Here is a 25,033-nt window from a genome sequence, read left to right on the forward strand (position 1 = left end):
GACCTTGGGCTAGTCACACTTCTTTGAAGTCTCTCAGCCTCACTCACCTCACAGAGTGCTTGTTGTGGGGGAGGAAGGGAAAAGAGAATGTTAGCTGCTTTGAGACACTACTTAGGGTAGTGATAAAGCGGGATATCAAATCCAAACTCCTCCTCTTCTTCTTTAATGGTGTTCCACTGACATCTAGCAGAAATTCAACCAGCATAACTTAAGGATAGGACTGCACTCACTGTTAAGTAGGAACTAAAAGCAAGAACCTATGGGCAATAGCATGGTAACAAAGTGCAGGATCCCTTTATGAAAGCCACACCCGCATCCACTTCTACAATAATCTTATAATTATACAATAATAATAGTTAGGAATGCACTGCCACTATCAATGCAGATCGCCATGTGTTGCCATTCAACTAGATCTAATATTTTCTATGCACATACACAAATTCTATACACAAATGATTTGGAGTGCTGCAATATCTTATTTCAGAGGGATTTAAGTTGTGTTTTCCTTGAAGTTCCATTGCATGCAACAGAACTTGCACACCTTTTAAAATGAAGCATCTTGTTTTCAGTGTTCCTAAATGCTTAACTTGCGGGAATACAATTTCCCCCTCCTTTTACTCTGATTGGTTCCAATCAGTATAAACAGTGAGAAGACTAATGAGACTCTTATTTTATGCTAATTGGGCAGCTCTTGGATACTAGAGTCAGTGACCCTGCTGCAGAAATATTAACAGGTCTTTGCATGGTTTCAGGGGCCATCCAGATAAATTTTAAGAAGTTATAGAGGTTGATTCCACTTACCGTATTTTTTGCTCTAAAAGACTCACTTTTCCCCTCCTAAAAAGTAAGGGGAAATGTGTGTGCGTCTTATGGAGCGAATGCAGGCTGCGCAGCTATCCCAGAAGCCAGAACAGCAAGAGGGGTTGCTGCTTTCACTGCGCAGCGATCCCTCTTGCTCTTCTGGCTTCTGGGATTCAGAATATTTTTTTCTTGTTTTCCTCCTCCAAAAATTGGTGCGTCTTGTGGTCTGGTGCGTCTTATAGAGTGAAATATACGGTATTTCAATAGCTCAGTGCAAAATTTGCTGAAGGGGAATTTTTAAGAGCCCTGTCCTGAGCATGTTTACTTGTCCCCAAGTACAAGCAACCTTAGGGCTTACTCCTGAGTTAATATAATTACAAGTGCACATAAGCAGAGCCAGAATGAGCATCCATCTAGTTCAACATTCTATTCCCCATAGCAGTTGGACAACAAGATGCTACAGGAAGCCCACAGAGCTCAAAGGCAAAAACCTTCTTCCCCAGCTGTTACTCTCCAGCAGTGCTGTGAGCTCTAAATACACTAAAGATGCAGAATCATGTGGGTTTCATCAAATGTGAGATATTAACCATTCCCCACCCCACAAAGAAATATTTGTTGCAAACAAGAGGCAGATTTACTTTCACAAGTATTGTCTATATGGCATGATGGGTCTGCTCTGCTTACACGGTTAGAGGCAGTGAAAGTTCTGAACACCCATTGCTGGAAACTGCAGGAGGGAAGAGTGCTGCTCTTCTACTCAGGTCCTGATTGTGGAGAGCTGGTTGGCCACTGTGAGAACAGGATGCTGGACTAGATAGGCCTTCTTTGGCCTGATACAGCAGGCTCTTCTTATGTTCAAGCTACTACCCTTGGTGGCTGTGAGGCAGCAATGCTTCTGAAAACCAGTTGCTGGAAGGGAGGGTGTTGCTGCACTTGGATCTTCCTTCCAGGCTTTTCATTCAGGCACTGTGACAAGATGCTGGACTGGTTGGACCATTGTCTTAATGCAGCAGCCTCTTCTTCCGTTTCTATAAGGCAGGGGAAACTATGGCACTAATGGCGTTGCTGGACTGAGCTCCCATCATCCCTGACCATTCACTATGCTGGCTGCAGGGGCTGATGGGAGCTGCTAAACATAGAATCATAGAATCATAGAGTTGGAAGAGACCACAAGGGCCATCAAGTCCAACCCCCTGCCAAGCAGGAAACACCATCAGAGCACTCCTGACATATGGCTGTCAAGCCTCTGCTTAAAGACCTCCAAAGAAGGAGACTCCACCACACTCCTTGGCAGCAAATTCCACTGTCAAACAGCTCTTACTGTCAGGAAGTTCTTCCTAATGTTTAGGTGGAATCTTCTTTCTTGTAGTTTGGAACCATTGCTCCGTGTCTGCTTCTCTGGAGCAGCAGAAAACAACCTTTCTCCCTCTTCTATGTGACATCCTTTTATATATTTCAACATGGCTATCATATCACCCCTTAACCTCCTCTTCTCCAGGCTAAACATGCCCAGCTCCCTTAGCCGTTCCTCATAAGGCATCGTTTCCAGGCCTTTGAGAGAGCCAGTGTGGTGTAGTGGTTAAGAGCGGTAGTCTTGTAATCTGGGGAACCGGGTTTGAGTCTCCGCTCCTCCACATGCAGCTGCTGGGTGACCTTGGGCCAGTCACACTTCTCTGAAGTCTCTCAGCCCCACTTACCTCACAGAGTGTTTGTTGTGGGGGAGGAAGGGAAAGGAGAATGTTAGCCGCTTTGAGACTCCTGAAGGGGAGTGAAAGGCGGGATATCAAATCCAAACTCTTCTTCTTCTTCTTCTTTGACCATTTTGGTTGCCCTCCTCTGGACACGTTCCAGTTTGTCAGTGTCCTCCTTGAACTGTGGTGCCCAGAACTGGACACAGTACTCCAGGTGAGGTCTGACCAGAGCAGAATACAGTGGCACTATTACTTCCCTTGATCTAGATGCTATACTCCTATTGATGCAGCCCAGAATTGCATTGGCCTTTTTAGCTGCCGCGTCACACTGTTGGCTCATGTCAAGTTTGTGGTCAACCAAGACTCCTAGATCCTTTTCACATGTACTGCTCTCAAGCCAGGTGTCACCCATCTTGTATTTGTGCCCCTCATTTTTTTTGCCCATGTGCAATACTTTACATTTCTCCCTGTTAAAATTCATCTTGTTTGTTTTGGCCCAGTTCTCTAATCTGTCAAGGTCGTTTTGAAGTGTGATCCTGTCCTCTGGGGTGTTAGCCAGCCCTCCCAGTTTGGTGTCATCTGCAAATTTGATCAGGATGCCCTTGAGTCCATCATCCAAGTCGTTGATAAAGATGTTGAATAAGAAGGGACCCAAGACAGAACCATGTGGCACCCCACTAGTCACTCTTCTCCAGGATGAAGAGGAACCACTGATGAGCACCCTTTGGGTTCGGTCAGTTTACATGTGGAGGGTCACAGATGTTCCCCCACCCGCGATGTGCGATATTGTAGTCACCCCTCTCTGAAGGAACTTGAGCATGATGGAATTCATGGGATGACAGCCCGGCGGGCGGAGGCCAATCGGCGATCGTTAAGCGTTGGACTCCAACTCCCAGCAGCCCCCTCCGCCCCAGCCGTACTCTGGGATTATAGGAGTTGTAGTCCAGAATCCTCAGAGAGGCCTACAGGCCTGCTATGAAAGGTTCCAATATAGCGCGGAGCCTCTGCAAAGGAGTGTCCCTGTTCCATTCAGTTAACCGCGGAGAAGCCCCCGCCCCCTGTCCAGAGCCTCCTTGTCCTGCTGTGGCGCGGCCTAGTCAGGCTTCCTTCGCTCCCGCCCGCGTCATTTCTAGCCTCCCGACCGCCTCGCGCGCTTTCGCTTTCATCGCGAGATTTGGCGTCTTGTTCCCAACATGCATTTCGCGGCTGAGCTGGTGGTGGAGGAGGAGGAAAGGCGAGTCGGGCGCTTTGACGGAGCGGGCGGCGGCCATGTTGGGAGCGTCGGGGCAGCTGTAGCAGTGGAGGCCTGTGTGGCAGGGCGCTGAGTGGCCTTCCGGGCCCAAGCGAGGGGAAGAGCGAGAGGGAGGCGGCCTGGCCTGTGGCGTGAGGGAAAAGGAGGGAGCGGCGGCGGCTGCGAGGCGGCGGAGGCTCCGTCCGAAGCCGGACCCGACTGGGGTGCTAGAGGGGGGGCGTAAGGAAGCCTCGAGCCGGGCCTCTGCTTCAGCCGCCGCCATGAGCGGGGGGACGCCGTATATCGGCAGCAAGATCAGCCTGATCTCCAAGGCCGAGATCCGATATGAGGGCATCCTCTACACCATCGACACCGAGAACTCCACGGTGGCTCTCGCGAAGGGTAAGGCGGCCCGGAAAGGAGAAGGTGGCCCGGGCGGGGGGTCTCGGCCTGCTTGGCGGTTGGTTGGGGGCGGGGCACGGACAGGCCTCAGCCCCCACTTCTCCCCAGTGGAAGTTGGTGGTCGGTTTCGGGGACCCCAGTTGAAATACAAAAGGCACGCCAAGCCTGCAAGGTAGGCGGGGGTGGAGGCGGAGCTGGAGGCAAGCAAACACGGAATTAAATAAAGATTCCCTTTGGAGATTCGTTGTTCGAGCTTCAATCGACTACCCAGGGGAGGGAGGGTTACTGGTTTCCCGCACAAGAGATGGGTGGTTTGTCTTGAGAATGTAAGTTGAAATGTAAAGGCACACCACTTCTACAAGGGCGGGGTAGAGTTGGGGGGCAAGCAAACCAGGATTCAAGCAAAGATGCCTGTAGAATTATCTTAATAAAGAGATATGTTGTGCGAGGTTCAGTTGAAGAGCCCCTAGGAGGGTTAGGGTTGCTGGATGTTATTGCAGCACCCACTCTAAGCTGGATGTCAAGTATAATCTCCAGATGTTTTGGTAGTACGGCTCATCACAGCTGCACTGGCTGGGGCTGACAGGAGCTGTAGTCCAAAACAATGAGAGGGTAGCAGGTTGTGGAAGGCTGCCCTAAATAAAACAAATGAGGCAAAAGCAGCTGCATTGCAAGGCACACTTTGGGAGTAAGTCCCACAGAAGTTGCTGAGGCACATACCTCGGTTACACATACAGCTGGATGAGGCGGTAAACTGAGTTTGTTAAGTTCTGCTACAGGAGTACACCTCAGGGAATATACTTTCATCCAAGTGAAATCATCCCAGTGAAAAGAATAATGTGTGCTAAAACTCCCTTTGCTTCTCCCTTATATATTTAAAACTGCCTCAATAACAGTACATCAGGGAGCATTTTTAAAAAGTGTCATTTATATTACACTGCCATGCTGAAGTCTTACTGCCCATTATGCCACCTCAAAACTCTTACCACTTTGGTTCCACCTTGTTCTGCTTACTTTCCATAAACTTGCTTGGAGCATGCTTGTTGACTATTTTTACTGCAATACAAGGTGATGCACATGTGCACCCAGATATTTCTACAACTCACATCATTCCTGACCACTAACCCTGCTGGCTGAGGCTGATGAGAATCTGAATGCAACATCTGGAGGGCCACAGGTTAGCGCCCTGCCCTAAGAAGACTGTATAATTTTATGCATATTGTTTTCAACTAAGAATGTGCAGACATCTTTCAGGAGAGAAGCGGGGGGGGGGGGGCAGTCCCTTGGTGCCAGCTATTTAAATGCAAACACCATAGGTTTCACATAGTTTGACAAAAATAAGGAAACCAAGGCTTACAACTCCCATGATCCCTAGCTAGCAGGACCAGTGGTCAGAGATGCTGGGAATTTTACTCTCAAAATATCTGGAGGGCCGAAGTTGAGGGAGCCTGATGTAAAGCCAAAATTGCATAGAGTCAAAACACACTGGATTCAGTGGTGGGTGGGATTAACAAAGTCTTTTTTCACAGAAGACTGTTGTCTTTTTAATTTAAAAAAAATGCCAAGCATGTAAAGCTGAATATGCACAAGTTCCATCCACATTACTTGTAAGTTACCTGTGTATTCAAAGAAGTATTTGGCAGAAATGAGAAATGTGGGCTACTTTTGTTAAGATTGTTATACAGTATCCAATAAACCTTAACATTTTTCTTAGACACTGCACATAATCTTAGCCAAAAGGTAAAAATGCATAGAAGTGCCTTTTTTTATCTTCATATCAATCAAATCAAACTGAGCCTCATACATTTTCATCTCATTTGTGAACAAAGTGTTTTCTTTCTATTTTCCTTGTCTATTTTCTTGCTTCTGCACTTCAATACTGCTTACAAGGCACATAAACTAGAAATTCTTAAGATTGTCCCTTGTTCATTATGATCCTTTTCACCTCATTATGCTTAACCTTATGTATGCCTCCGTCCTTTATGCATTATTCCATCGAGACCTACCTCAGCATAGAACTCATTGAAATTAAACCTGCAAAGCTTTCCATTTTTCTTATGGGCCAAGATGACCTTTGCTTGTGTGTGTGTGTGCCTACAACTGAACTATGACTCCTCCCTAATTCAGGCTCTGTTTCCCCTCAACACACCTTGCCATAGTAACATTAGTAACTAACTTCGCCAGATGCCCCTTTCTCTGCCCCCTCCTTTTCTGGGCAAGCCGCTGCCCATTCTGCATTATTTAGGCTACCATGCAAAACAGTGCCTTCAGACGATCACCCAGGGAATTTACAGATTGCCTGCTTTTGTGTAAGCTTGTATGAAGTAAATCAAGAAAAATGACTTGCTGACCTTTTAATGCAAATAGACTTGATCTGAATGAATTCAGCTGACTTGGGGGGAAGTGCTCTTTTGAAAGTATCAGTGTAGTGAACCTAATGAATATTCAGCTGCACTTTGTTACATGATGCATTAGACCAAACTGATGCAAACTTTTTACTTGTCTATGTATAAATATTATGAGAAAGTATTGGATGATACATGATAAAATTTGTTTGTTTTTTCCTGCAGTTCGTTCTTTTGGTACAGAAGATAGACCAACTGATCGGCCTATACCACCTCGTGACGAAGTATTTGAATACATCATATTCCGTGGCAGTGATATCAAGGATTTAACCGTTTGTGAACCACCCAAACCACAGTGTTCTCTGCCCCAGGATCCAGCTATCGTTCAGGTATAGTCACCATGTAGCAGTTGTAGCTTTAGCTATGTCTAGTTATACACTCTGATCAGTTTTGGTGTGTATATACCTGAAACTGTATGATCTGGATCATCTTATATTGTTTAGGGGAAAAAAGTTATTTATATGTGTTAAGAGATTTTTCACAAAGTTATTAATGACAAAATGTATATTAACATAAGAAGAGCCGTGCTGGATCCAACAAAGGCCCATCTAGTCCAGCATCTTTTTCTCACAGTGGCCAACAGATTTCCCACTGAGAGGCCTGCAAACAGCACCTGAGCGCAACAGCACTCTCCCAATTGTCATTCCCAGCAGCTGGCATTTAGTAGCTTATTACCTCCATCGCTGGCATCTCTAGCAGCCATTGATTGCCTTATTCACTATGAATTTCTCTAATCCTCTCTTAAAGCCATCCAAATTGATGGCTGTCACTATTTCTTGTGGGAGTGAATTCCATTGTTTAACTAGCCCCTATGTGAACAAGTACTTTCTTTTGTCTCTCCTGAAACTTCCAGCCTTCAGTTTCATTGACTGGTTCCAGGTTCTAGTATTATGAAAGAGGGATAAAAGCTTCTCATACTTTCTCCATAACTTGCACAATCATACTATGTCCAAATTATGCGTGATCTTACACATTTCTGTCATGTCCCCTCTTACCTTTTTTTCTGTGCTCAAAAGACCCAAATGTTGCAATCTTTCCTCAGAAAAGTTGCTCTGGCCTCTTAATCATTTTGATTGCCCTTTTCTGAAGCTTTTCCAGCTCTATACTACCCTTTTTGAGGTATGGCAACTAGAACCATTTGCAGTATTCCAAGTGCAATCTCAAAATAGATTTGTATAGCATCATTATGATCTTGACAGTTCTATTTTCAATTCCTTTCCTAATGATCCCTAGCATATTCACCTTTATCACAGCTGCACACTGGGTCAACATCTTCATCACTATCCACTATAACTCCAAGGACTCATTCCTGGACAGTTGCTGATGGTTCAACCCCCATTAGAATATATGTTAAATTAGGGGGAAATTGGGGTTGTTGTTTTTTGTTTTTTGCCCCAATATGCATCACTCTACACTGCTTACATTGAATTGCATTTGTCATTTTACTACCTATTCACCCCATTTGGAGAGATCCTTTTGAAGCAATTCCCCGTCCCTTTTTGTTTTAAGCCCCAATTTGGTACCATCTGCAAACTTAGATATGCCACTGCTTACGCCTACTCCAGATCATTTAGGGACAGGTTAAAATGCACAGATCCCAATACCAGTCCTTGGGGGATTCTACTTTCTACATCCGTCCATTGACAGAACTGTCCATTTATTCTTGCTAGTTACTCATCCATAAGAGGACCTCTCCTCCAATTTTATGATTGCTAAGATTACTCAGGAGACTTTGGTGAAGGACTTAATCAAAAGCTTTTTGAAAGTCTAAATACAAAACATTAACTGGATCACCTCTACATGCTTGTTGATTCCCTGAATGAAATCTTTAATAGGTTAATGAGACAGAACCTACTCTTGCAGAAGCCATGCTGGTTCTTGAGCAAGACCTGTTCTTTGATATTCTTGGTAATTCTATCTTTTATAATGCTTTCCTAGAACAGACATGCTAACCAGTCTATAGTTTCATATATCCCTTCTGAATGCCCTTTTAAAATTTGTTACATTGCTCACTTTCCAGTCCTCAAGATAATAAAGAACTCAAGATTGAAACTGATGATCTTCTATCCAAAATATGAAACTTGTAGCTCTTGGGAAGATCCTATCCTGATCTGGTAGTTTCTCAGTTTTAATTTTTCAAGCCCTATAATTTTATCTCTTGTCACCACTGTTTTCCTCAGTTCCTTAGACTCCCTTTTTGAGAAAGTTTTGTTCAGGCACAGGGATTGGCCTACATCTTCTGCTATGAATACAGATGCAAAGAATTTGTTGAGCTTCTCTGCCAAGCTCGAGCACATATTTGACTTGCTTGTTATCCAGATGTCCAGCTGCCTCCCAGCTGGTCTCTTCTAATGTATGTAAATGATGTGTTGTTGGTGATTGTACAGATGACAACCATTTTGCATGGGGGTTCTGTTCCTAGCCCCCGTGTGCATCAGTGGAGTGCGCATAAGCCCATTCTGGCCCATCCCTGTTCAGCCCTCTTCTGGGTACTAAAGGAGCTGTGCATCAGTGGCCACACAACAATTGGACGCACACAAAACATTGTCATTGCCTATAAGTTTTTAAAGAGACTGGCTCCTCAAGTTTTTTTCTCTTCTCTTTTGCCAGCCTTTGTATTATTTTTGTTGTTCTCCAAATTTGAACAAGACCCTTCATTTTCTGAAGGAAGCTTTCTTGTCTCCAATAGGTTCCTTGACTCTGTTAACCACGCTGCCATCCTTTTGGCCCTGGTTGTATCTTCCCTGGTCTGCAGTATACATTTTATCTCAGCTTCTATTAAGCCTCTTCATTTTCCCTTTCTACTTCCTTTTTACCAGCCCCCTCATTTTGGGGAAGTTTCCTCTTTTAAAGTCAGATGCGACTGTGTTTGAATTTCTTGGCAATTGTTCACCTGTTGAATTTTATAGCAGTCAGTTCAATAACAGTTTCATTTTGCAAAATGTCCCGGGTGCCACTTAAGTCTAGAGTTTGCTACCTTTCTGATTGTTTCCATGACCAACTGTTGTACAGCACAATCATTTACACTACCTAGAAATTTTAGCCCATATTTCTAATAGGATAGGCTCCAATCATGTTTTCAATAAAAACACCAGCCAGATGGGTGGGGTATAAATATTACTTATTAATAATAAGCAGCAGTCTGTCTTTGATTTTTGCCATTGCATCAAACATACACTACAGAGGTATTATTATTATTATTATTTATACCCTACCTATCTGGCTGGGTTTCCCCAGCCACTCTGGGCGGCTTACAACATAACTAAAAACATAATAAAAAAATCAATCAAAAACTTTCCTAAACAGGGTTGCCTTCAGATGTCTTCTAAAAGTCAGGTAATTGTTTATTTCCTTGACATCTGATGGGAGGGTATTCCACAGGGAGGGTGCCACTACTGAGAAGGCCCTCTGCCTGGTTCCCTGTAACTTCACTTCTCGCAGTGAAGGGACCAGAAGAACTAGTTATTGCATTTTGGATGATCCATGCCATTCTGAGTATTTAAATGGCTATGTTATCTGGAAAATAAGCACACATTTGGTAAATAAATTCATTTTCTTACATCAGTTGGAATGTGTTGTATTTCTCACTTCCTAATGCAACCCAGTTCAAGAAAGGGTCTTGTACTCTGATTTTATTGCTAACTTAATGCAGCATGATAATTGTTTTTTTCTGCTTTGATAGTCTTCCATGAATGTGGTTTTCTTTAGTCCTCTCTAGGATCGTCTTCTACTTCTTCATTCCAATCTGTGGGTTCCTACGGTCCTTTTGGCAGAATGCCAGCCTACAGCCAGTTTAGTCCAAGTCCATTAGTGGGCCAGCAATTTGGCGCTGTTGGTGTTGGTATGTTTGCATTTTAAACTTCTTTTCTTGGCAAGCATATAAATGTTAAAATATTTTCAAGTATATACTGTTCCCACCCCATAGGGTAAAATTCACATTTACTGAGTTGATCTAATGAAAGCATGTTCACCCAAGAAAGCCAAATTCCCCAGACCACCCTCCTACCTACCCCTCAATAATTTCTTCTTTGCAAGCTTCACTAATGTGGACAGTGTGTTCTTTGGCTGCTGCTATTTTCTTTCTTCTTATGCAGGACACATTTGTGGCCAAGTAGGCACACAGTAGTCCATGTTAAACCCATTTTGGTAAATGTTTTCATTTTGGCAGATCTGCTTTATAAGACTGTCAGAATTGATGGCAGTTCTTTGGGGTACTTGGAATCTTGTTTACAATGAAGATAAAAGGGGTTACCTGTAGGAGCAGCATTGGGACATTGATGTAGTTCAACCCAGTGGCAGCTGATGCTCAGGAGCAAAAACTGCAGTCCTTAAACCATACTAAACTGCTAGCACATTTGAAAAGCTAAGCAGGATCTAGTATAGTTTCAAATTGGATGGGGGACTGTGTGCTGAGATTCTTGGTTTACTGTGTTTAAAGCATCTTTGGTGGAAAGATGGTGGGAGGCAAGAGCATATCTGCTTCATTCTTGGATGGTCTGAAATTTCCTAGATGCCCAGTGTGAAAATAGTAGTATAGGTGTCTCCCCACTTATGTATGTTTGACTTGTGCGCAATGGCATATATGTGTGGTGCTGGGAAATAATTAAATACGGTATATTGATTTAAACTGCAAAAGAGTATGAAAAGAGCAAAAACAGTGCAAAAAGAATGACAAAAATGCCACAAGAAGAGCGGGGAAATGGCTAGTAATCCCAGTAGCCTTTGCACTGACCTTTGAGGCTTGTGGGGAGTTGGCATTTGAGAGGGAGGTTTGGAGGGAGCATTTTTAGCAGAGAGGCGTTTACAAGCTTTTTAGATGGTGTTACCCACTGTATACAATTTCACGTACCGGTATATGCACTGTCCCTGTGAACATAACCCCTGTATACGTAAACTACACTGTCAGGTTCACTTTTCCACATTTATAAATATTGGACTCTGGCCAAATCCAGTAAATTGTAAACATCTGAGTATTGTGAACATTATGCTTTCTCTCTACTAGTTTTGTCTAGTAAGCATTGTCCTGTGGGTGGGAAACAAGAATTTCACCAGGCATGTCACTGGACATCTCCGCATCAGGTTCCAGTTTGTAAAGTGGTTTTGTTCAGAAGTTGCTAAGCTGTGGTGTGAACCTAGTAAGAGTTTAAAGTGTGCTCCATGACTATGGGAGAGGATATCTGGGCTATAGCTTCAGGAAGTTACAATTTTATAGTTAATCATAGCATATTGCTGATGATGGTCTCCTCTAATCTTTCTTGAAACAACTTTATGTGCAGTGTATATGTTTAAAGAGATACCACATTAGAATAAATAGATCAAAGATTACTTTCAAATAGCTTTGAGGGAGAGGAGCAGCCCAAGTTTAACAATCTTATTAGCTTGATGTTATCCTTAGGGAATATGTGAATAGGTACACTGGCTCACTTTGCTGACTGATCGCAGTAATAACATAAAGGAGAAGAATAAAACAAGGGCCTAATAGCAAGATAAATGGATTGTTTAAAAACAGTAAAAATATCATGAGACAGACTGCCATAGCTAATTTGTGAATATAATTTGTGTGTAATTTATTTAATATTGTACTTCCGTTGAGAACTTTTTGCCGATTATAAATGCAGTTTTGGATATGGCAACGAGTAAACTGTAATTTCAGTTCATGCTTCTCAAATTTTGGCCACAACTGAATTTGGAGATCTATTCCAAGTCTCTTTCACCAACAGCAGCCTTCTTGTCACCTGAGCTGAAATAGTTACCATATGTTTCACATGTGGTTCAGCTGCGTGTGGTGTATTTGTACTTATACACAACCACTTACTCTGCATATACTTTGACATCTCTACAGATTTCTGCTGTTAATAAAACACTTTTCTTTATTCAGAAAATTAGCACAGACATGATCACATAATTGTTTGTAGCTTTTGAGAAATGGTTTTGATATTTCTTAGCTGCTTTAATAAAATTTTTCATCTTTTATTTGTCACATGAGTTAGTTAACATTTGGGTCAGTTGGCTTTAGTCTAAGAGTGGCAATTTAAATGGTTAGCCCCCTTAGCCTTACAAAGACTCAACATTTTTAGAACCATGCAGCTTTTCCTGAGGAGTACTTGGTAGTAGTGGCTACGGGTCACTAATGGAGAACTCTCAGAATCCTTGTATAATGGTTAGAGCTGCTTGAGGCAAAACAGGGTAGCTGCACATTTTGGTACATTGAAGTTCATTGACAGTTCTGCAAGTGTAGCCTTGCACCACAGGGACTTGACATCTATTTTCTGACTTCATGCAGGAAGTTCACTGACATCTTTTGGAACTGAAACTTCAGCCAATGCTAACTTGTCCCAAAGCAGCGCAGTTGGTTCCACTTTTACAACTGATGCAAGGTCATTAAAAACACAGCTCTCACAAGGTAAAGGCTGGTGGTGTCAGTCAGATTCTTGATCTTTTTGATTAAGAAGGTGAATGCATTGCCATAGTGTGTTGTTCAATTGTGAAATATATTCTTTTTCTGGTTTACCACAACATGCATTAGCTGTAATGAACCTCAGTTTCTTGTGCTGTCTCTTCAGCTTTCCTACCATGTTGCAAGAAGGAAGACTTGGTAGCTTTTAATTCTGCTTTCCTTGAATCACTGCTTTATTGTGTTTCCCAAACCAGGTATTGTGATTTATAAAAAAACTAATTGGTTGGAGCAAGCCAACTTCTGAAACCATGATTTGAATGTGTCTTTTTTTGAAATTGGCTAATTTTTTTAGTAAACTACAAAAAGTTGAGATTCAAGAAAAGTGTGGGGAGGGGAGCTTCCAAAGTCCTCCCTGTTTCATGAAGGATAAGGAGACCACATGCGATACTTCAGTTTGCTGAGCCTGTTGTGATAAACCCTTGTTAGTGTGATATGCAAACATGGCGCAGGAGGAATGCAGTAGCCCAAAGACTCATGGCAACACCTTCCTCCTCATGCATGTATTGCTAAGCCATGATTTAGCATGACATGTGAACCACTCTTCTGCTTCTTTGTGCAGAGTTAGCCTTGTCTCCTATCACTGAAAGTGAGCTTGTGTTCCAAGTTGCTTGAATAATCTTTTATGTGTATTCTGCTAGTGGGGACAACAAATCTCAACCCCTGGGGATCATTGTGATTTTTCTTCCAAACAGACTACTATGTGAAGCCAGTGGTTGTTTTTTGGCTTGCAAGCTATGAACCTAGAGCAGAGCCAGAGATTATGGCTTGCCTTTGCTAGGGAGGAACATTGTCTGCATTAATAACAAGCTGTTAAACATGGTTTATAGTGGCATCCAAACTGGGCCACTGACTCTTGGACTGAAGCCGATAAATAAAAAGATCTGCCTCACCTAAACAGCTAAATTAGATACTATTTCAATATCTGTTTTTTTCTGCATCCATACTACTCACTGTTAGTGCTTATTTTATTTTAAGAAATCATGACATCTAAGGGAGTAGCTGCAGTTCTGGGTGACGGACATTTGCTAATAACTGCATTGGTAAAGATGAGCTATCTCACCCTGTTTTTCTTTGAAAATTGAGGGAGAATCAATGTATATATGTGACCTAAGTCTTGGGTTAGTGGAGCTAAAGTTGCAAAAACATTTCCTCTTTGGACATAGTTGTCTTGACTAGGGAAAGCAGATAATTGACTTCAAAGTAATACTTACGCTAAGGTTGGGCATAAGATGTTGTCATTTCTGTTTCAGGTCGCTCAAGTCCTTCGTTAGACCATTTGAGAAAGAGCCCAACCCTGGAACAGGCAGTACAAACAGCAGGAACCCACTTATCTGCTTCAGCACCAGTTGGGAGAAGGAGTCCTGTTCCAGCCAGACCTCAAGGGTCTGCTAGTCAAAAATCATTGGAAAATCAGGAGCACAGAAGAGGTAGAACTCGGCCTTTGGACCTTGATTATTTTAAGCTCTGTTGATACTTCTTGCCAAAGTGAAAAAGCTGTTCTTTGCAAGTGACTTAGCAATTGATTTTGTCAAAGTTTGGATTCAAAGTTTGAAACCCATATGTCTATTTTTAAAGTTCAGTGTCTTGAGTGTGGACACTGAAGACACAAATTTGTGAGTCATGACACATTTATTTATTTATTTATTTATTTATTTATTTATTTATTTATTTATTTATACCCTGCCCATCTGGCTGGGCTTCCCCAGCCACTCTGGGCGGCTTCCAACCAAATATTAAAATATAATAATACATCAAACATTAAAAGCTTCCCTAAACAGGGCTGCCTTCAGATGTCTTCTAAAAGTTGGTGGTAGTTGTTCTCTTTGACATCTGGTGGGAGGGTGTTACACAGGGTGGGCACCACTACCGAGAATACCCTGCAGTAAAATGGCATGGCTTGTAGTAAAGTGAGGCTTATGCCTGAATGCTTTTATTGTGGGTTGAGGAAATATTTCTGTCAGCATAGGAGTCTCAGCTTGCTTGGCAAGTGGGGTTAACTTGTGGGGTTTTCCCCCACACTCTTCTCAGAGGGCAGTACTGCCCTGATGCAGCCCTTAGAGATTTTTTTCTTACATGCTCGCAGTTAGTATACAGAAAATGAAAAATAACAAAATGTTCTTTGCATTCTTTGTTCTTAGCTGAAGCACACAAGATTTCAAGATCTGAAGCAGAGCATCTGAGAAATGAAAACAAACGTCAAATGGGTAAACTGAATTTGTTTTTGGAAAGGATAAAAACTCTAGTGCTTTTTAAAAGTCACTTTTGTTGAACCAGACCCAAATATAGGAAACTAGTTCAAACTGCAGCTGGTTGGGAAAAAATAGTCTAATGATGTTCTAATTAACTGGCCTAAACAAACCACAGTTCCTGTGCTTGAGCTTAATAGGATAAAGCAATTTGTTTCAAACAGCAAAAAGAAGTACCTCCTTTCTCATGCACAGAGGATGGGTGAGGCGCAGCATGCACAAGCCCAGCACCTGTGGCTATGTGTTCTCATAATGGGAAACCATTATTTCATTTACTTCTGAACTGAGTCACTGTGACAAATGTTTATGACCCTCTAGCGAAATAGATAAGCAATGGGTTTAAAATAAAAAAAGAAAGGATTTGGTCTTGTGGGATTGATTGTTGTAGGACGTCAGAGCCTTTTAAAGGGTTAGTTTTACACAGTGTACAATGGTACCTCGGTTTTCGAACGTAATCTGTTCTGGAAGATCGTTTGAGTTCCGAAACGTCTGAAAACTCAAAATGAAATCCTCAATACGGAAGCCACATGGCATGTTCGACTTCCGAGGCGTGTTTGAAAACCGAAATGTTAAAAAACGGAGACATTCGAAAACTAAGGTACCACTGTATAGTTAAAAACTATGTTGTCCTGGGTTCCTTTGGGAAGAAAGGCAGGGTATAAGCTTAATAAATAAACAAACTCTAGAATTATATCACAAGATGTAGTGATGGCTGCCAACTTTAAAAGTGGATTAGACAAATTCCTGGAGAGTAAAGCTATTGGCAGCTTTAGTACTAGTGGCAGCCTGCCTTTGAATTGCAGTTGCTGGGGGACACAAGCAGGAAGGGACTGTTGCACTTGTGTCCTGTTTTGTGGACTTCTCAGATGCATATGGTTGAACAGTGTGGGAACTGAATGCTGGCCTAGATAAGCCTTTGGCCTGATTCAGCAGAGCTGCTCTTAGGTTATTAGGAGAAGTATATGATGGGACTTCAAGGTATATAGTAACGGAAAGTGTAACAATGGAAGATGATATATCTTGATCAGCCAGATGTCTGGTAATCATATCAGCTTGGCAAACAGAAAGCTCTCCATCTGTCCTATGTATAGTAGTTTTATGTTGCTGCTTACAAGAACAAATCTGAAACTGCAGGTCTTTTGTTTATAGGTCCCTTCAAAACCTATTTTTCCCCAGTTCCAGGTGCACCTTCAGCACGAAGGGGCCGTGGGGGTCACCGGGGAGGCAGAGGAAGATTTGGTATTAGACGGGATGTTCCAATGAAGTTTGAGAAGGACTTTGACTTTGAAAGTGCTAATGCACAATTCAATAAAGAGGAAATAGATCGCGAATTTCACAACAAACTAAAACTGAAAGGTAAGCTGAAATGCTGATTCAAGGGAATAATGACTGTCTTGTCAACTACAGGTAAACCTGAGCCTTCTATAGACACGGGATCTAAATGACTGGTAGTTAATGGAAACTAGATGTAATTTGGAAATCTGACTTCTGTTTCAAACTCTTTAATCAAAGTTCTTAAAAAAGGAAAGATAAACCCTTCGTACTTGTGCTATCGTATACCATATTTTTCGTCCTATAGGACGCACTTTCCCCCTCCAAAAACGAAGGGAAAATGTGTGTGCATCCTGTGGGGCGAATGCAGACTTTCGCTGAAGCCTGGAGAGCCCCGGCGCCAGCCCCGCAAGCGGGGAGGCGCAGCACGCCTTCCCGCTGTCCCCGGACCTGGTCTGAAGGCTGTTGGCGGGGAGAAGAGCGCTTCTCCCCGCTGCCGGCCCCACAAGCGCCTGGGGGGGGGGGAATAAAACATTTTTTCTTTATTTCCCCCCCCCCCCCCCACAAAAAGCTAGGTGCGTCCTATGGGGCGAAAAAATATGGTACTTCATTTTATGTGGAGTTGTGCGTAGGGTTCTTATTCCTGTAGAGGTTGAGAGTTAAGTTAGGCTAATCCTGCAGTGTTTTGAAGTTAAGATGTATAGGTTCAGATGAAAAGAGAGATTTCACTTAGATGCATTCAAAGTCTATGGTTAAAATTCATTGCCTCCTTTTTCTCTGTTTCTTTTCCTCCTCCCTGAGATGATCAGAAACGTTATGGAAGGGAGTGATAAGCAGTGCTGTGTGTGTTCTATATTTAGAAAATTAAACTTTTGTTCCCAACCTAGGAAATTCTGAATTCTGCAGTTTGTATAGATTCTGTCGATTAACTTCCCCTTTCCTTGCATTTTTATTATTTTCTGTGGTCCTGATTTTACTAGCTATGGTTAGAGGCAAAATGCTACATAGGTGACTGTACCTCAACCACAGAAAGTTGTCCACAGTTATCACTCTGACCTTGGAGAGAGTCAGCTGGTGATGCTTTATGCTTTCCAGCATAAGTGCTGCTTTTTAGATGCCTTTCAATGAAGCATTTATTTACTCAGACCTTTGGAATAAACTGAGATTGTACATATTTTGCTAGAGCTAATAGTTTATTTTTGCATTAATTTTTATTTTTAATATTTGTTTTGTAGTTTTATTGTATGGTTTTATATTATGTTGCATGATGCCCCACTATCTTTGGATGATGGATGGTCTAGAAATATAACAGTATTAATTATTAATATACATTCACAGTTTTAAGGAGTAGAATCTTGCATTTTTAATAGGAAGTACTGAGCTCCCCATCAAATTACCTGGACATTATAAAAAAGCACAACCTGCATTGGGCTGTAATCCTGCCCTTTGCAGTGTGTGCTGCTGCTTAGCCCTACAATTCGTGTAATCAAGTATCGCTTGGACAAATTTGCAGCGCTCTTTAAAGTTAATGTATGGATGTTCCTGGCAGGATTAAAGTCTTACAAGGAAGGCTTACAACAGATATTAAAGGAGTGCTTTTAAAAAGTATTCTCCCTTTGTGATTTGCCACATTCTCTTCTGTGACTTCTTTAGTTGCTGTAATTGTGCTGCTCTCATCTTGAAGACAACTTGCGTCATCCAAAGTCAGACAGGGAGTGCAGTTTTTTCCTATTTTTACAGCAATGTCTTGTTTGTTGGACAGGACCAGCAGGAAGGAGAATAGCCAAGAGGGAGAGAGGGGACAGCTGTTTTCTTAACTCATAGCAAGCTATTTTTGTGTGTGCTGATCTATAACATCCTTCTAGGATAGCATTATACACAAGTCACTTTCTGCTTTTCTTTGAAGATGCATTTTCATTTATTGTTCACTGAGGTTATCCTTTTCCTTTCTTCTCACTCCCTGCCCCCTGGATTCGTTAGAAGATAAACCAGAGAAGCCTGTAAATGGGGAAGATAAAGGTGACTCAGGTGTTGATACCCAGAACAGTGAAGGCAATGCAGATGAAGAGGATCCACTTGGACCCAACTGCTATTATGACAAAACCAAGTCTTTCTTTGATAACATTTCCTGTGATGACAATAGGTACTTAATTTGTTTTTTGGCAGTCCACTGGGCAAGCAGAAAATATAATTTCCAAATGGCAAGATCCATGGATACTAAAATGCAGAATGAAACGCTGTACCTTATACCTATGTAATGCTGCTACTGCTGCATGCAAAATATTTGGCTTCGTTAACGAAACGAAGTAACAGCTTTGTAATTCAAAGAGGGTTGGATACACTGTAGTTCAGAGAAGTCGAGACTGGCTGCATTTGTGCATAATGATATACCAGGCCTTCTGTGAATGAGAAGTGTGCTGTATTGTTTTTAACACTCGATTGGGAGCCGCCCAGAGTGGCTGGGGAAACTCAGCCAGATGGGCGGGGTATAAATAATAAATTATTATTATTATATATTATTATACTCTCCCAGTTGCTCCTACTTCACTTCTTCCATATAGCCAGGAAGCCTTGACTTCCCATTACTTCCCATTCAAACCATTGATCATGGTTTATTGGCTTCCTGATCATGGCTTGTTAGGAAGTAGCAAACCATAATCCATGATCTTGCAAGGACCAGATTTGTTGGTAAAGATGTGTTTTTAAATTTGCAGTGGATGTTCAAAAGTGAAAACATTGCGGAATCATATATCTCCTTCCATTTCTGGTGTATCTAAGCTCTTGGCAAAGGTTGAGCCTCCCGTAAGACTTAATTATTTTGGCCTTGGATTGATAGAGGAAAGGGGATATGCTGTAAACCTTTTGTTACTTTTCTATTTGATTTCTTCTTAAGTATCAAACAGGCAGCATTTTTATTTGCATCTATATCAGTAATTTGATAAACAGGAATCGCCTGTAATTAATTTCACTGAAACTGGATGCAGAGGAGTTGGTATTACTCCCAAAGCATGAAAGGTTCTGTTTTACATGGTGTTCCCTAAGCTAATTTAGTAGGAGCCACTTCAATGGATCAACATGTAACAGAGAAAAAGAAATACAGAGTTGTGGAATGAAATAATAACAGCAAAGAAGTGTACCAAATTACACTCTTGCTCCACTGAAAGCAAATTGTATTTCAATACCCCTGCCATAACAAAAAATGAGAAGCTGGAAGGATATGGGAAGATATCTCCCTGTTCATGTAAGGCAGGCACGTCCAACTCCCAAGAGACTGCAGTCTACTCCCCGTTTAAAAAAACTGGCAGTGATCTACCCATTGTTGTTGCCAAGAGTTGAGCTTATTTTATTTTATTTCGGGGTGGGGAGACCTTGGCAAATTTATTTTATCCTGTGATCTACCAGTAGATCACGATCGACCGGTTGAATGTGCCTGATGTAAGGGAAACCAATTGGCATTGTAATTAGCAGATTTAGCTGCTCCCCAGGCCACCCATCTGTGTCTGGTCAAGCATTCTGATAAAGCTATGTTCCAGATAGTGGTGAACCATGCCTCACATGGTAAAACATCAGGAGACCTCATGAGGCAAGTGATAACTAATCTGACAGCTGCTAGTAACATTAACCAGGAAATTCTTCACTCAGGCAGCCAATGGGTAATTGGGATGATATAACTTGGTTCTGATTTGAGAAACTGTTTTTTCACTCTTGCCATGCTCTCAATGTAAATGTTCCAAAAGTGGAGTTTGGAATGCCACTCCTGTACAGTGATGCTTCTGTGTGGTTTCACTGTGTGCATATTAACGTACTAAGCAGCTTGAAAACGTCAAACTGTCTTTGGCATCAATACTCCTTCTGATGAAAATGATAGTGATCTGGAGTTAGTGTTCTTGTCACTTGCATGTTTCAGAGACCGAAGACCAACCTGGGCTGAAGAAAGAAGACTAAATGCAGAGACATTTGGAATTCCATTGCGTTCAAACCGTGGTCGGGGGGGCTACAGAGGTAGAGGAGGTGGAGGAGGAGTTGGTGGCTTCCGGGGTGGAAGAGGACGTGGAGGCACAAGAGGAAATTATGGCGCCCCTCGAGGATTTCGTGGTGGATTCAGAGGTGGACGTGGCGGCAGAGAATTTGCGGATTTTGAATATAGGGTAATTGCTTATGAACTCTGCTGCAGGGATGGGGAACTGGGGGGCTTCTCACTTGAGGCACTTCAACTCCAGGCCCAGCCAGCAATATGATGGGAGCTGTAGTTCATAACTGCCTAAGAAGGCCACAAGTTCCCCACCCTATATCTGTTGCTTATAGCCATAGGCACTGCATTCAATAATTCCAGAAATAAAAATAGCTACAATGCCACACAATCAGAACTAGATACAGCCACTCATTAGTTCATTAAAAATACAAAAAGTATGACAAAAACCTTGAAAAAACTGCAATAATAGTACATATGTTTAATACTGGATGAGAGAATCAAAAAACAAATCATCTCATAAAATCTCTTAAATACTGGGCATGAGTTTTCTTTGCAGCCATTCAGATTTAGTTAACCTAAAGTGTAGTTCTTTTTATGCATCAATACACTTTTATATATTCTAAACAAAAGTATAAAGGTAAAGGTACCCCTGCCCGTACGGGCCAGTCTTGACAGACTCTGGGGTTGTGCGCCCATCTCACTTAAGAGGCCAGGGGCCAGCGCTGTCCGGAGACACTTCCGGGTCACATGGCCAGCGTGACATCGCTGCTCTGGCGAGCCAGAGCCGCACACGGAAACGCCGTTTACCTTCCCGCTGGTAAGCGGTCCCTATTTATCTACTTGCACCCGGAGGTGCTTTCGAACTGCTAGGTTGGCAGGCACTGGGACCGAGCAGCGGGAGCACACCCCGCCTCAGGGATTCGAACCGCCGACCTTTCGATCGGCAAGTCCTAGGCGCTGAGGCTTTAACCCACAGCGCCACCTGCGTCCCAACAAAAGTATATATGAGGCAAAACTTTCTTGTACATCTTTTTGCCTCCGTTTTTTTTATTCTTAGTGTGAATTTCTACACTGCATGCTAGCCATTGAACCACCCTTGGTTAATTTGTTTGGTCGTGGGAGAAAAAGTTGCAGCCACATCTGTAGACGTAGTTTCTTGTTCTAACATGTCAAAGATTTCTGTCAGCATGAAACGTTTTAACAATTGTTCTCTCGAGCATAGCATCTTTGAAGGCATTAAAATAAAATGTTTTCGTTTATATTCTCTTTCCGATGCAATATTTTTATTTCTTTGGACAACCATATTATCGTTATTTGTGAGGAAGGATTTTTTAAAAAAATTATGTATAAAAAATACCATGTACAGCTGTTCAAAGAAAATATCAGAGTGGTGTGCAACAATTGTACATAAAACCCATATGCAGTAAAAACCGTATAAGAAAGTTGAACTCTGAAATCAACTTATTATTGTGGAAAGATGTATTCTTAATTGCCTGCCTGCATAAGCCTGACAGAGTAGAAAAGCAGAAAAGTTTTCAGCAGGTGTTTAAAAGGCACCTTCTGCATCTCTATTGGCAGAGTATTCCACAACTCTGGCCAGTGACATTAAAGGCTTGATTTCTTCTTGTCAAATGAGCCTTGCCAACTTGGGGAACAACCAGTGGCGCTCCTGCAAGTGAGCTCTGTGATTGAGCTGAGATCCGGTGGTCCCTGAGGTAACCTATAGCTGAGTTGGGCTACAGAGGATTCTGCACACAAGAGTAAGCTACTCTTGCAGTGATTTCTAGCTTTAGAAGGCATTTTGGAATTGACTTTGCTAACCGGAATTATGACTGATGCAATCTAGAGAGATTTGGGCCCCATTTTGAATACTGTTGACGTTGTCTTCTCTAGTTTGAGCCTGTTATCTGTTACTGTTCTTGATTAATTTGACTAAACTGGCATTGGTTGGCAGTAATTTTTTTTCTTTTTTCTTTTTTTAGAAAGACAACAAAGTTGCTGCATAGCTGAAGTTGAACACAGGTGGACCTGTTGATCTTCATGATCCAGAGAATGTGTCAGTCTTTGCAAAGAATTGTTAATTTGCTGTAAAACTCGTCACCAGCACTGGGGTTTGTTTTTAATTTCAAAGGGGTATGGAGCAGAACTCTTTTTGGAGAAAAAATGGCCATCTTCAAAAACAATGAGCATTAAATATATTTGAGATAGAAGACTTAAGTAATTTCTTACATAGAGTTAAAATATAAAGCAGTACTTCAGTGGAGTTTTTAAGTATTTTTTTCATCACAAAAAGAATTTATCAAATTGTATTTGATTACTACTGCAAGCTGCAAAGACAATTGTATGCAGAAGGCCGTCAGTACTGTGAGTGTGTTGAGCCAGTGAAGGTTGTTTTTGGAAATCCTTTAATCTCCCTTTTGAGATGGTTGTGCTCTTTGTCAAATAGGGTGCTGGGCAATAGAAAACTTGATTTTTGTCAGTCAAAAACAATGTAAACACAGTAAATCCTGTTTCTTAGGCAAAGGAAAACTTTTTATAGTTGTAAAATTCCATGATTATCCCATTGCCAAAGAAACACTAAAGACTTTGTATAGCTGTATAAAAGCAACTAATTTTTTAAGAATAAACATTTTTAAGTCTACAAACCTGCTGGGTTGAAATGCTAAAACACAAACACACCACACACATTAGTTGTTTTGCAGGGGTGGTTCCTCATAGCTGTTCAGCTTTAAACTTGTTTGATTTTTATATTTTGACTAAAAATAAACATTTTAGATGTTCTTCCATTATATAAAAACTGGATAACATAATTCTCTTGCAAGAAATTCATTTTGTAGGTTTTGGCATATTGCAGGATTTGACCAGATTAATGGGCTTTTTTCAAATGAAGACAAACCTCAACACTCATGTCACAATTCACAGTTCATATTAGTGATAACTCTTGGAAGTAAAAATGACCCAGGCACACACAAGTTCTTATGTTTCCTTTGATGTGCCCGGAATAAAAATGACATGTCTCCATGTGTTGATTCTTGAAATGTTGACTCTGTTTTAATGTTGACATACTCAATTTAAAAGTGACTATTTAGTGTTTGCAATTGCTTGAGTTTTGATGAACTGTAGCTTGGAGACATTGACTGCTTATTCTTATCCCAACAGTGATTTGGTATGGAGTAAACTTTTGCCAATTCTGAAATACTAGTTATGACTTTTTTGACATTAAGTTATAATTAGAAACAGTAATTTGGTAACTTGTATTTTGTATGTGTGTATGAAAGCCACAGGAATAAAGGGATCCAAAGATTAAACAATTTTTACCTAATTTGCTGATCTTCTTTTGTTTCTCCTTTATGTTCAGTAGTGATAAAATGTGGATAACTGCACTGTTAGAAAATGGGAATATTTAAGTGATAGAATCATAATTTTATATCTTTTTGTATAGCACTATAAGGAAGTATTTTGTAATTGGTTTACTTATGAGGTCAAGTATTTGGAAGCAGTAGAAGTTAGATACTATTGTTTAGTACTATTTTGCATGTTAACAACAATGCCTTTTTGGGATCCACAAATCATGATACTGAGCAGTTTTGATTTATTTTTTTTTAGACAAAAGGCAAGTGCTGTAATGTCGCAATAAGTATGTATACTGTATGAGGTGTCCCAAGTTTATTTAAACCAGATACATTGTAAATACCAATGAGACATTCTGTGAAGGTATGAATTCGTCCTATCTACCAATCCTTTGGGTTTACTAGTTGGGGTGTGTTTTTACCCCAGTGAACGGCAGCATGACATACCTTCAGTGTACCTTGCTACAGAAAAATGGGGCTTTTATTTTGAGCCAGAATAAAACAGTTCAATAAAAACTGTCTTTGTGAAAGTTTTTTCTAGCTTATCCTTGTTTTGTAAACCTGCCCTGAATAGGTTGGGGGGGGGGGAGGAATCCAATTTAATATTGCTGATTTTGAGTCCATTGTTTAGTATTGTGCCAGTGTATGGGATAAACCCTGTTATTTCCTTTAAGTGTTCTCTTTCATCATACTGTAACCTTTCAACTCTGGAAAGAAATTGGCAGGGCTTATAATTGTGATAGATAAATATATATATATATTAGCAAATTGGATTTTTAAAAGATTTTAGCTATATATTTTTCTCATAAAATTAATATGGTTTTAAATGACATCTGAATACATACATGATCTAAATCTGAATTTGGAACCTCTTGCAAACTTATTAAATGCTGTTTTCTTTGTAAGGAAAGAATGGGGGGGGAGATAGTACATGTTTTCATATTAAGGCTTGGTACAAAGGGGCAGGAACTCGGGGTCATCACAAACTTAGAAAAGTTTTGCCATCTTTTATTTCACTGGGATGATCCACAGTCCTTTTAATGCCCAGCATGAACCTGAATTCTGCAGCTTGTTCACTTTGAAATTATTAATATTTATGGAAAGAGCCTGGACATTTATTTTCTATCTCATGGAAAAACACAGTTTTGCCTAGTAATTAGCACCCCTTCCTTCTGAAAATCTCCAGACTGTAATGACAATCCAAC

The 25,033-nt window shown here is 41.3% G+C and overlaps 1 protein-coding gene across 4 annotated transcripts; it reads left to right on the top strand.

The window, feature by feature from the left end:
• The first annotated feature begins 3,689 nt into the window (after positions 1–3,689).
• On the top strand, positions 3,690–24,344 carry LSM14A (LSM14A mRNA processing body assembly factor). 4 transcript variants are annotated; one of them, XM_079988439.1, is made up of 10 exons: positions 3,692–4,125; positions 6,696–6,859; positions 10,239–10,371; positions 12,814–12,933; positions 14,238–14,414; positions 15,126–15,191; positions 16,383–16,589; positions 18,486–18,648; positions 20,413–20,653; positions 22,461–24,344. In XM_079988439.1, the coding sequence occupies exons 1-10, from the start codon at positions 4,005–4,007 to the stop codon at positions 22,482–22,484; spliced, it is 1,416 nt and encodes a 471-aa protein (XP_079844565.1). In that variant the 5' UTR covers positions 3,692–4,004; the 3' UTR covers positions 22,485–24,344. The 4 variants fall into 4 exon arrangements, with proteins under 4 accessions (XP_079844567.1, XP_079844568.1, XP_079844565.1 ...); XM_079988440.1 differs by having other exon boundaries at positions 16,410–16,589; XM_079988441.1 differs by lacking the exon at positions 12,814–12,933 and having other exon boundaries at positions 3,690–4,125.
• The last annotated feature ends 689 nt before the right edge of the window (positions 24,345–25,033 follow it).

Source organism: Podarcis cretensis (assembly GCF_951804945.1).
Source record: "Podarcis cretensis genome assembly, chromosome: 8".
NCBI classification, from domain to species: domain Eukaryota; kingdom Metazoa; phylum Chordata; class Lepidosauria; order Squamata; family Lacertidae; genus Podarcis; species Podarcis cretensis.

Bases quoted from the DNA above. Each gene is read 5' to 3' on its own strand.
- LSM14A (XM_079988439.1), top strand. From the start codon at position 4,005: ATGAGCGGGGGGACGCCGTATATCGGCAGCAAGATCAGCCTGATCTCC. The intron at 12,934-14,237 runs GTAAAGGCTGGT...TTTCTGTTTCAG, and splicing joins AAAAACACAGCTCTCACAAG to GTCGCTCAAGTCCTTCGTTA. The intron at 14,415-15,125 runs GTAGAACTCGGC...CTTTGTTCTTAG, and splicing joins AAATCAGGAGCACAGAAGAG to CTGAAGCACACAAGATTTCA.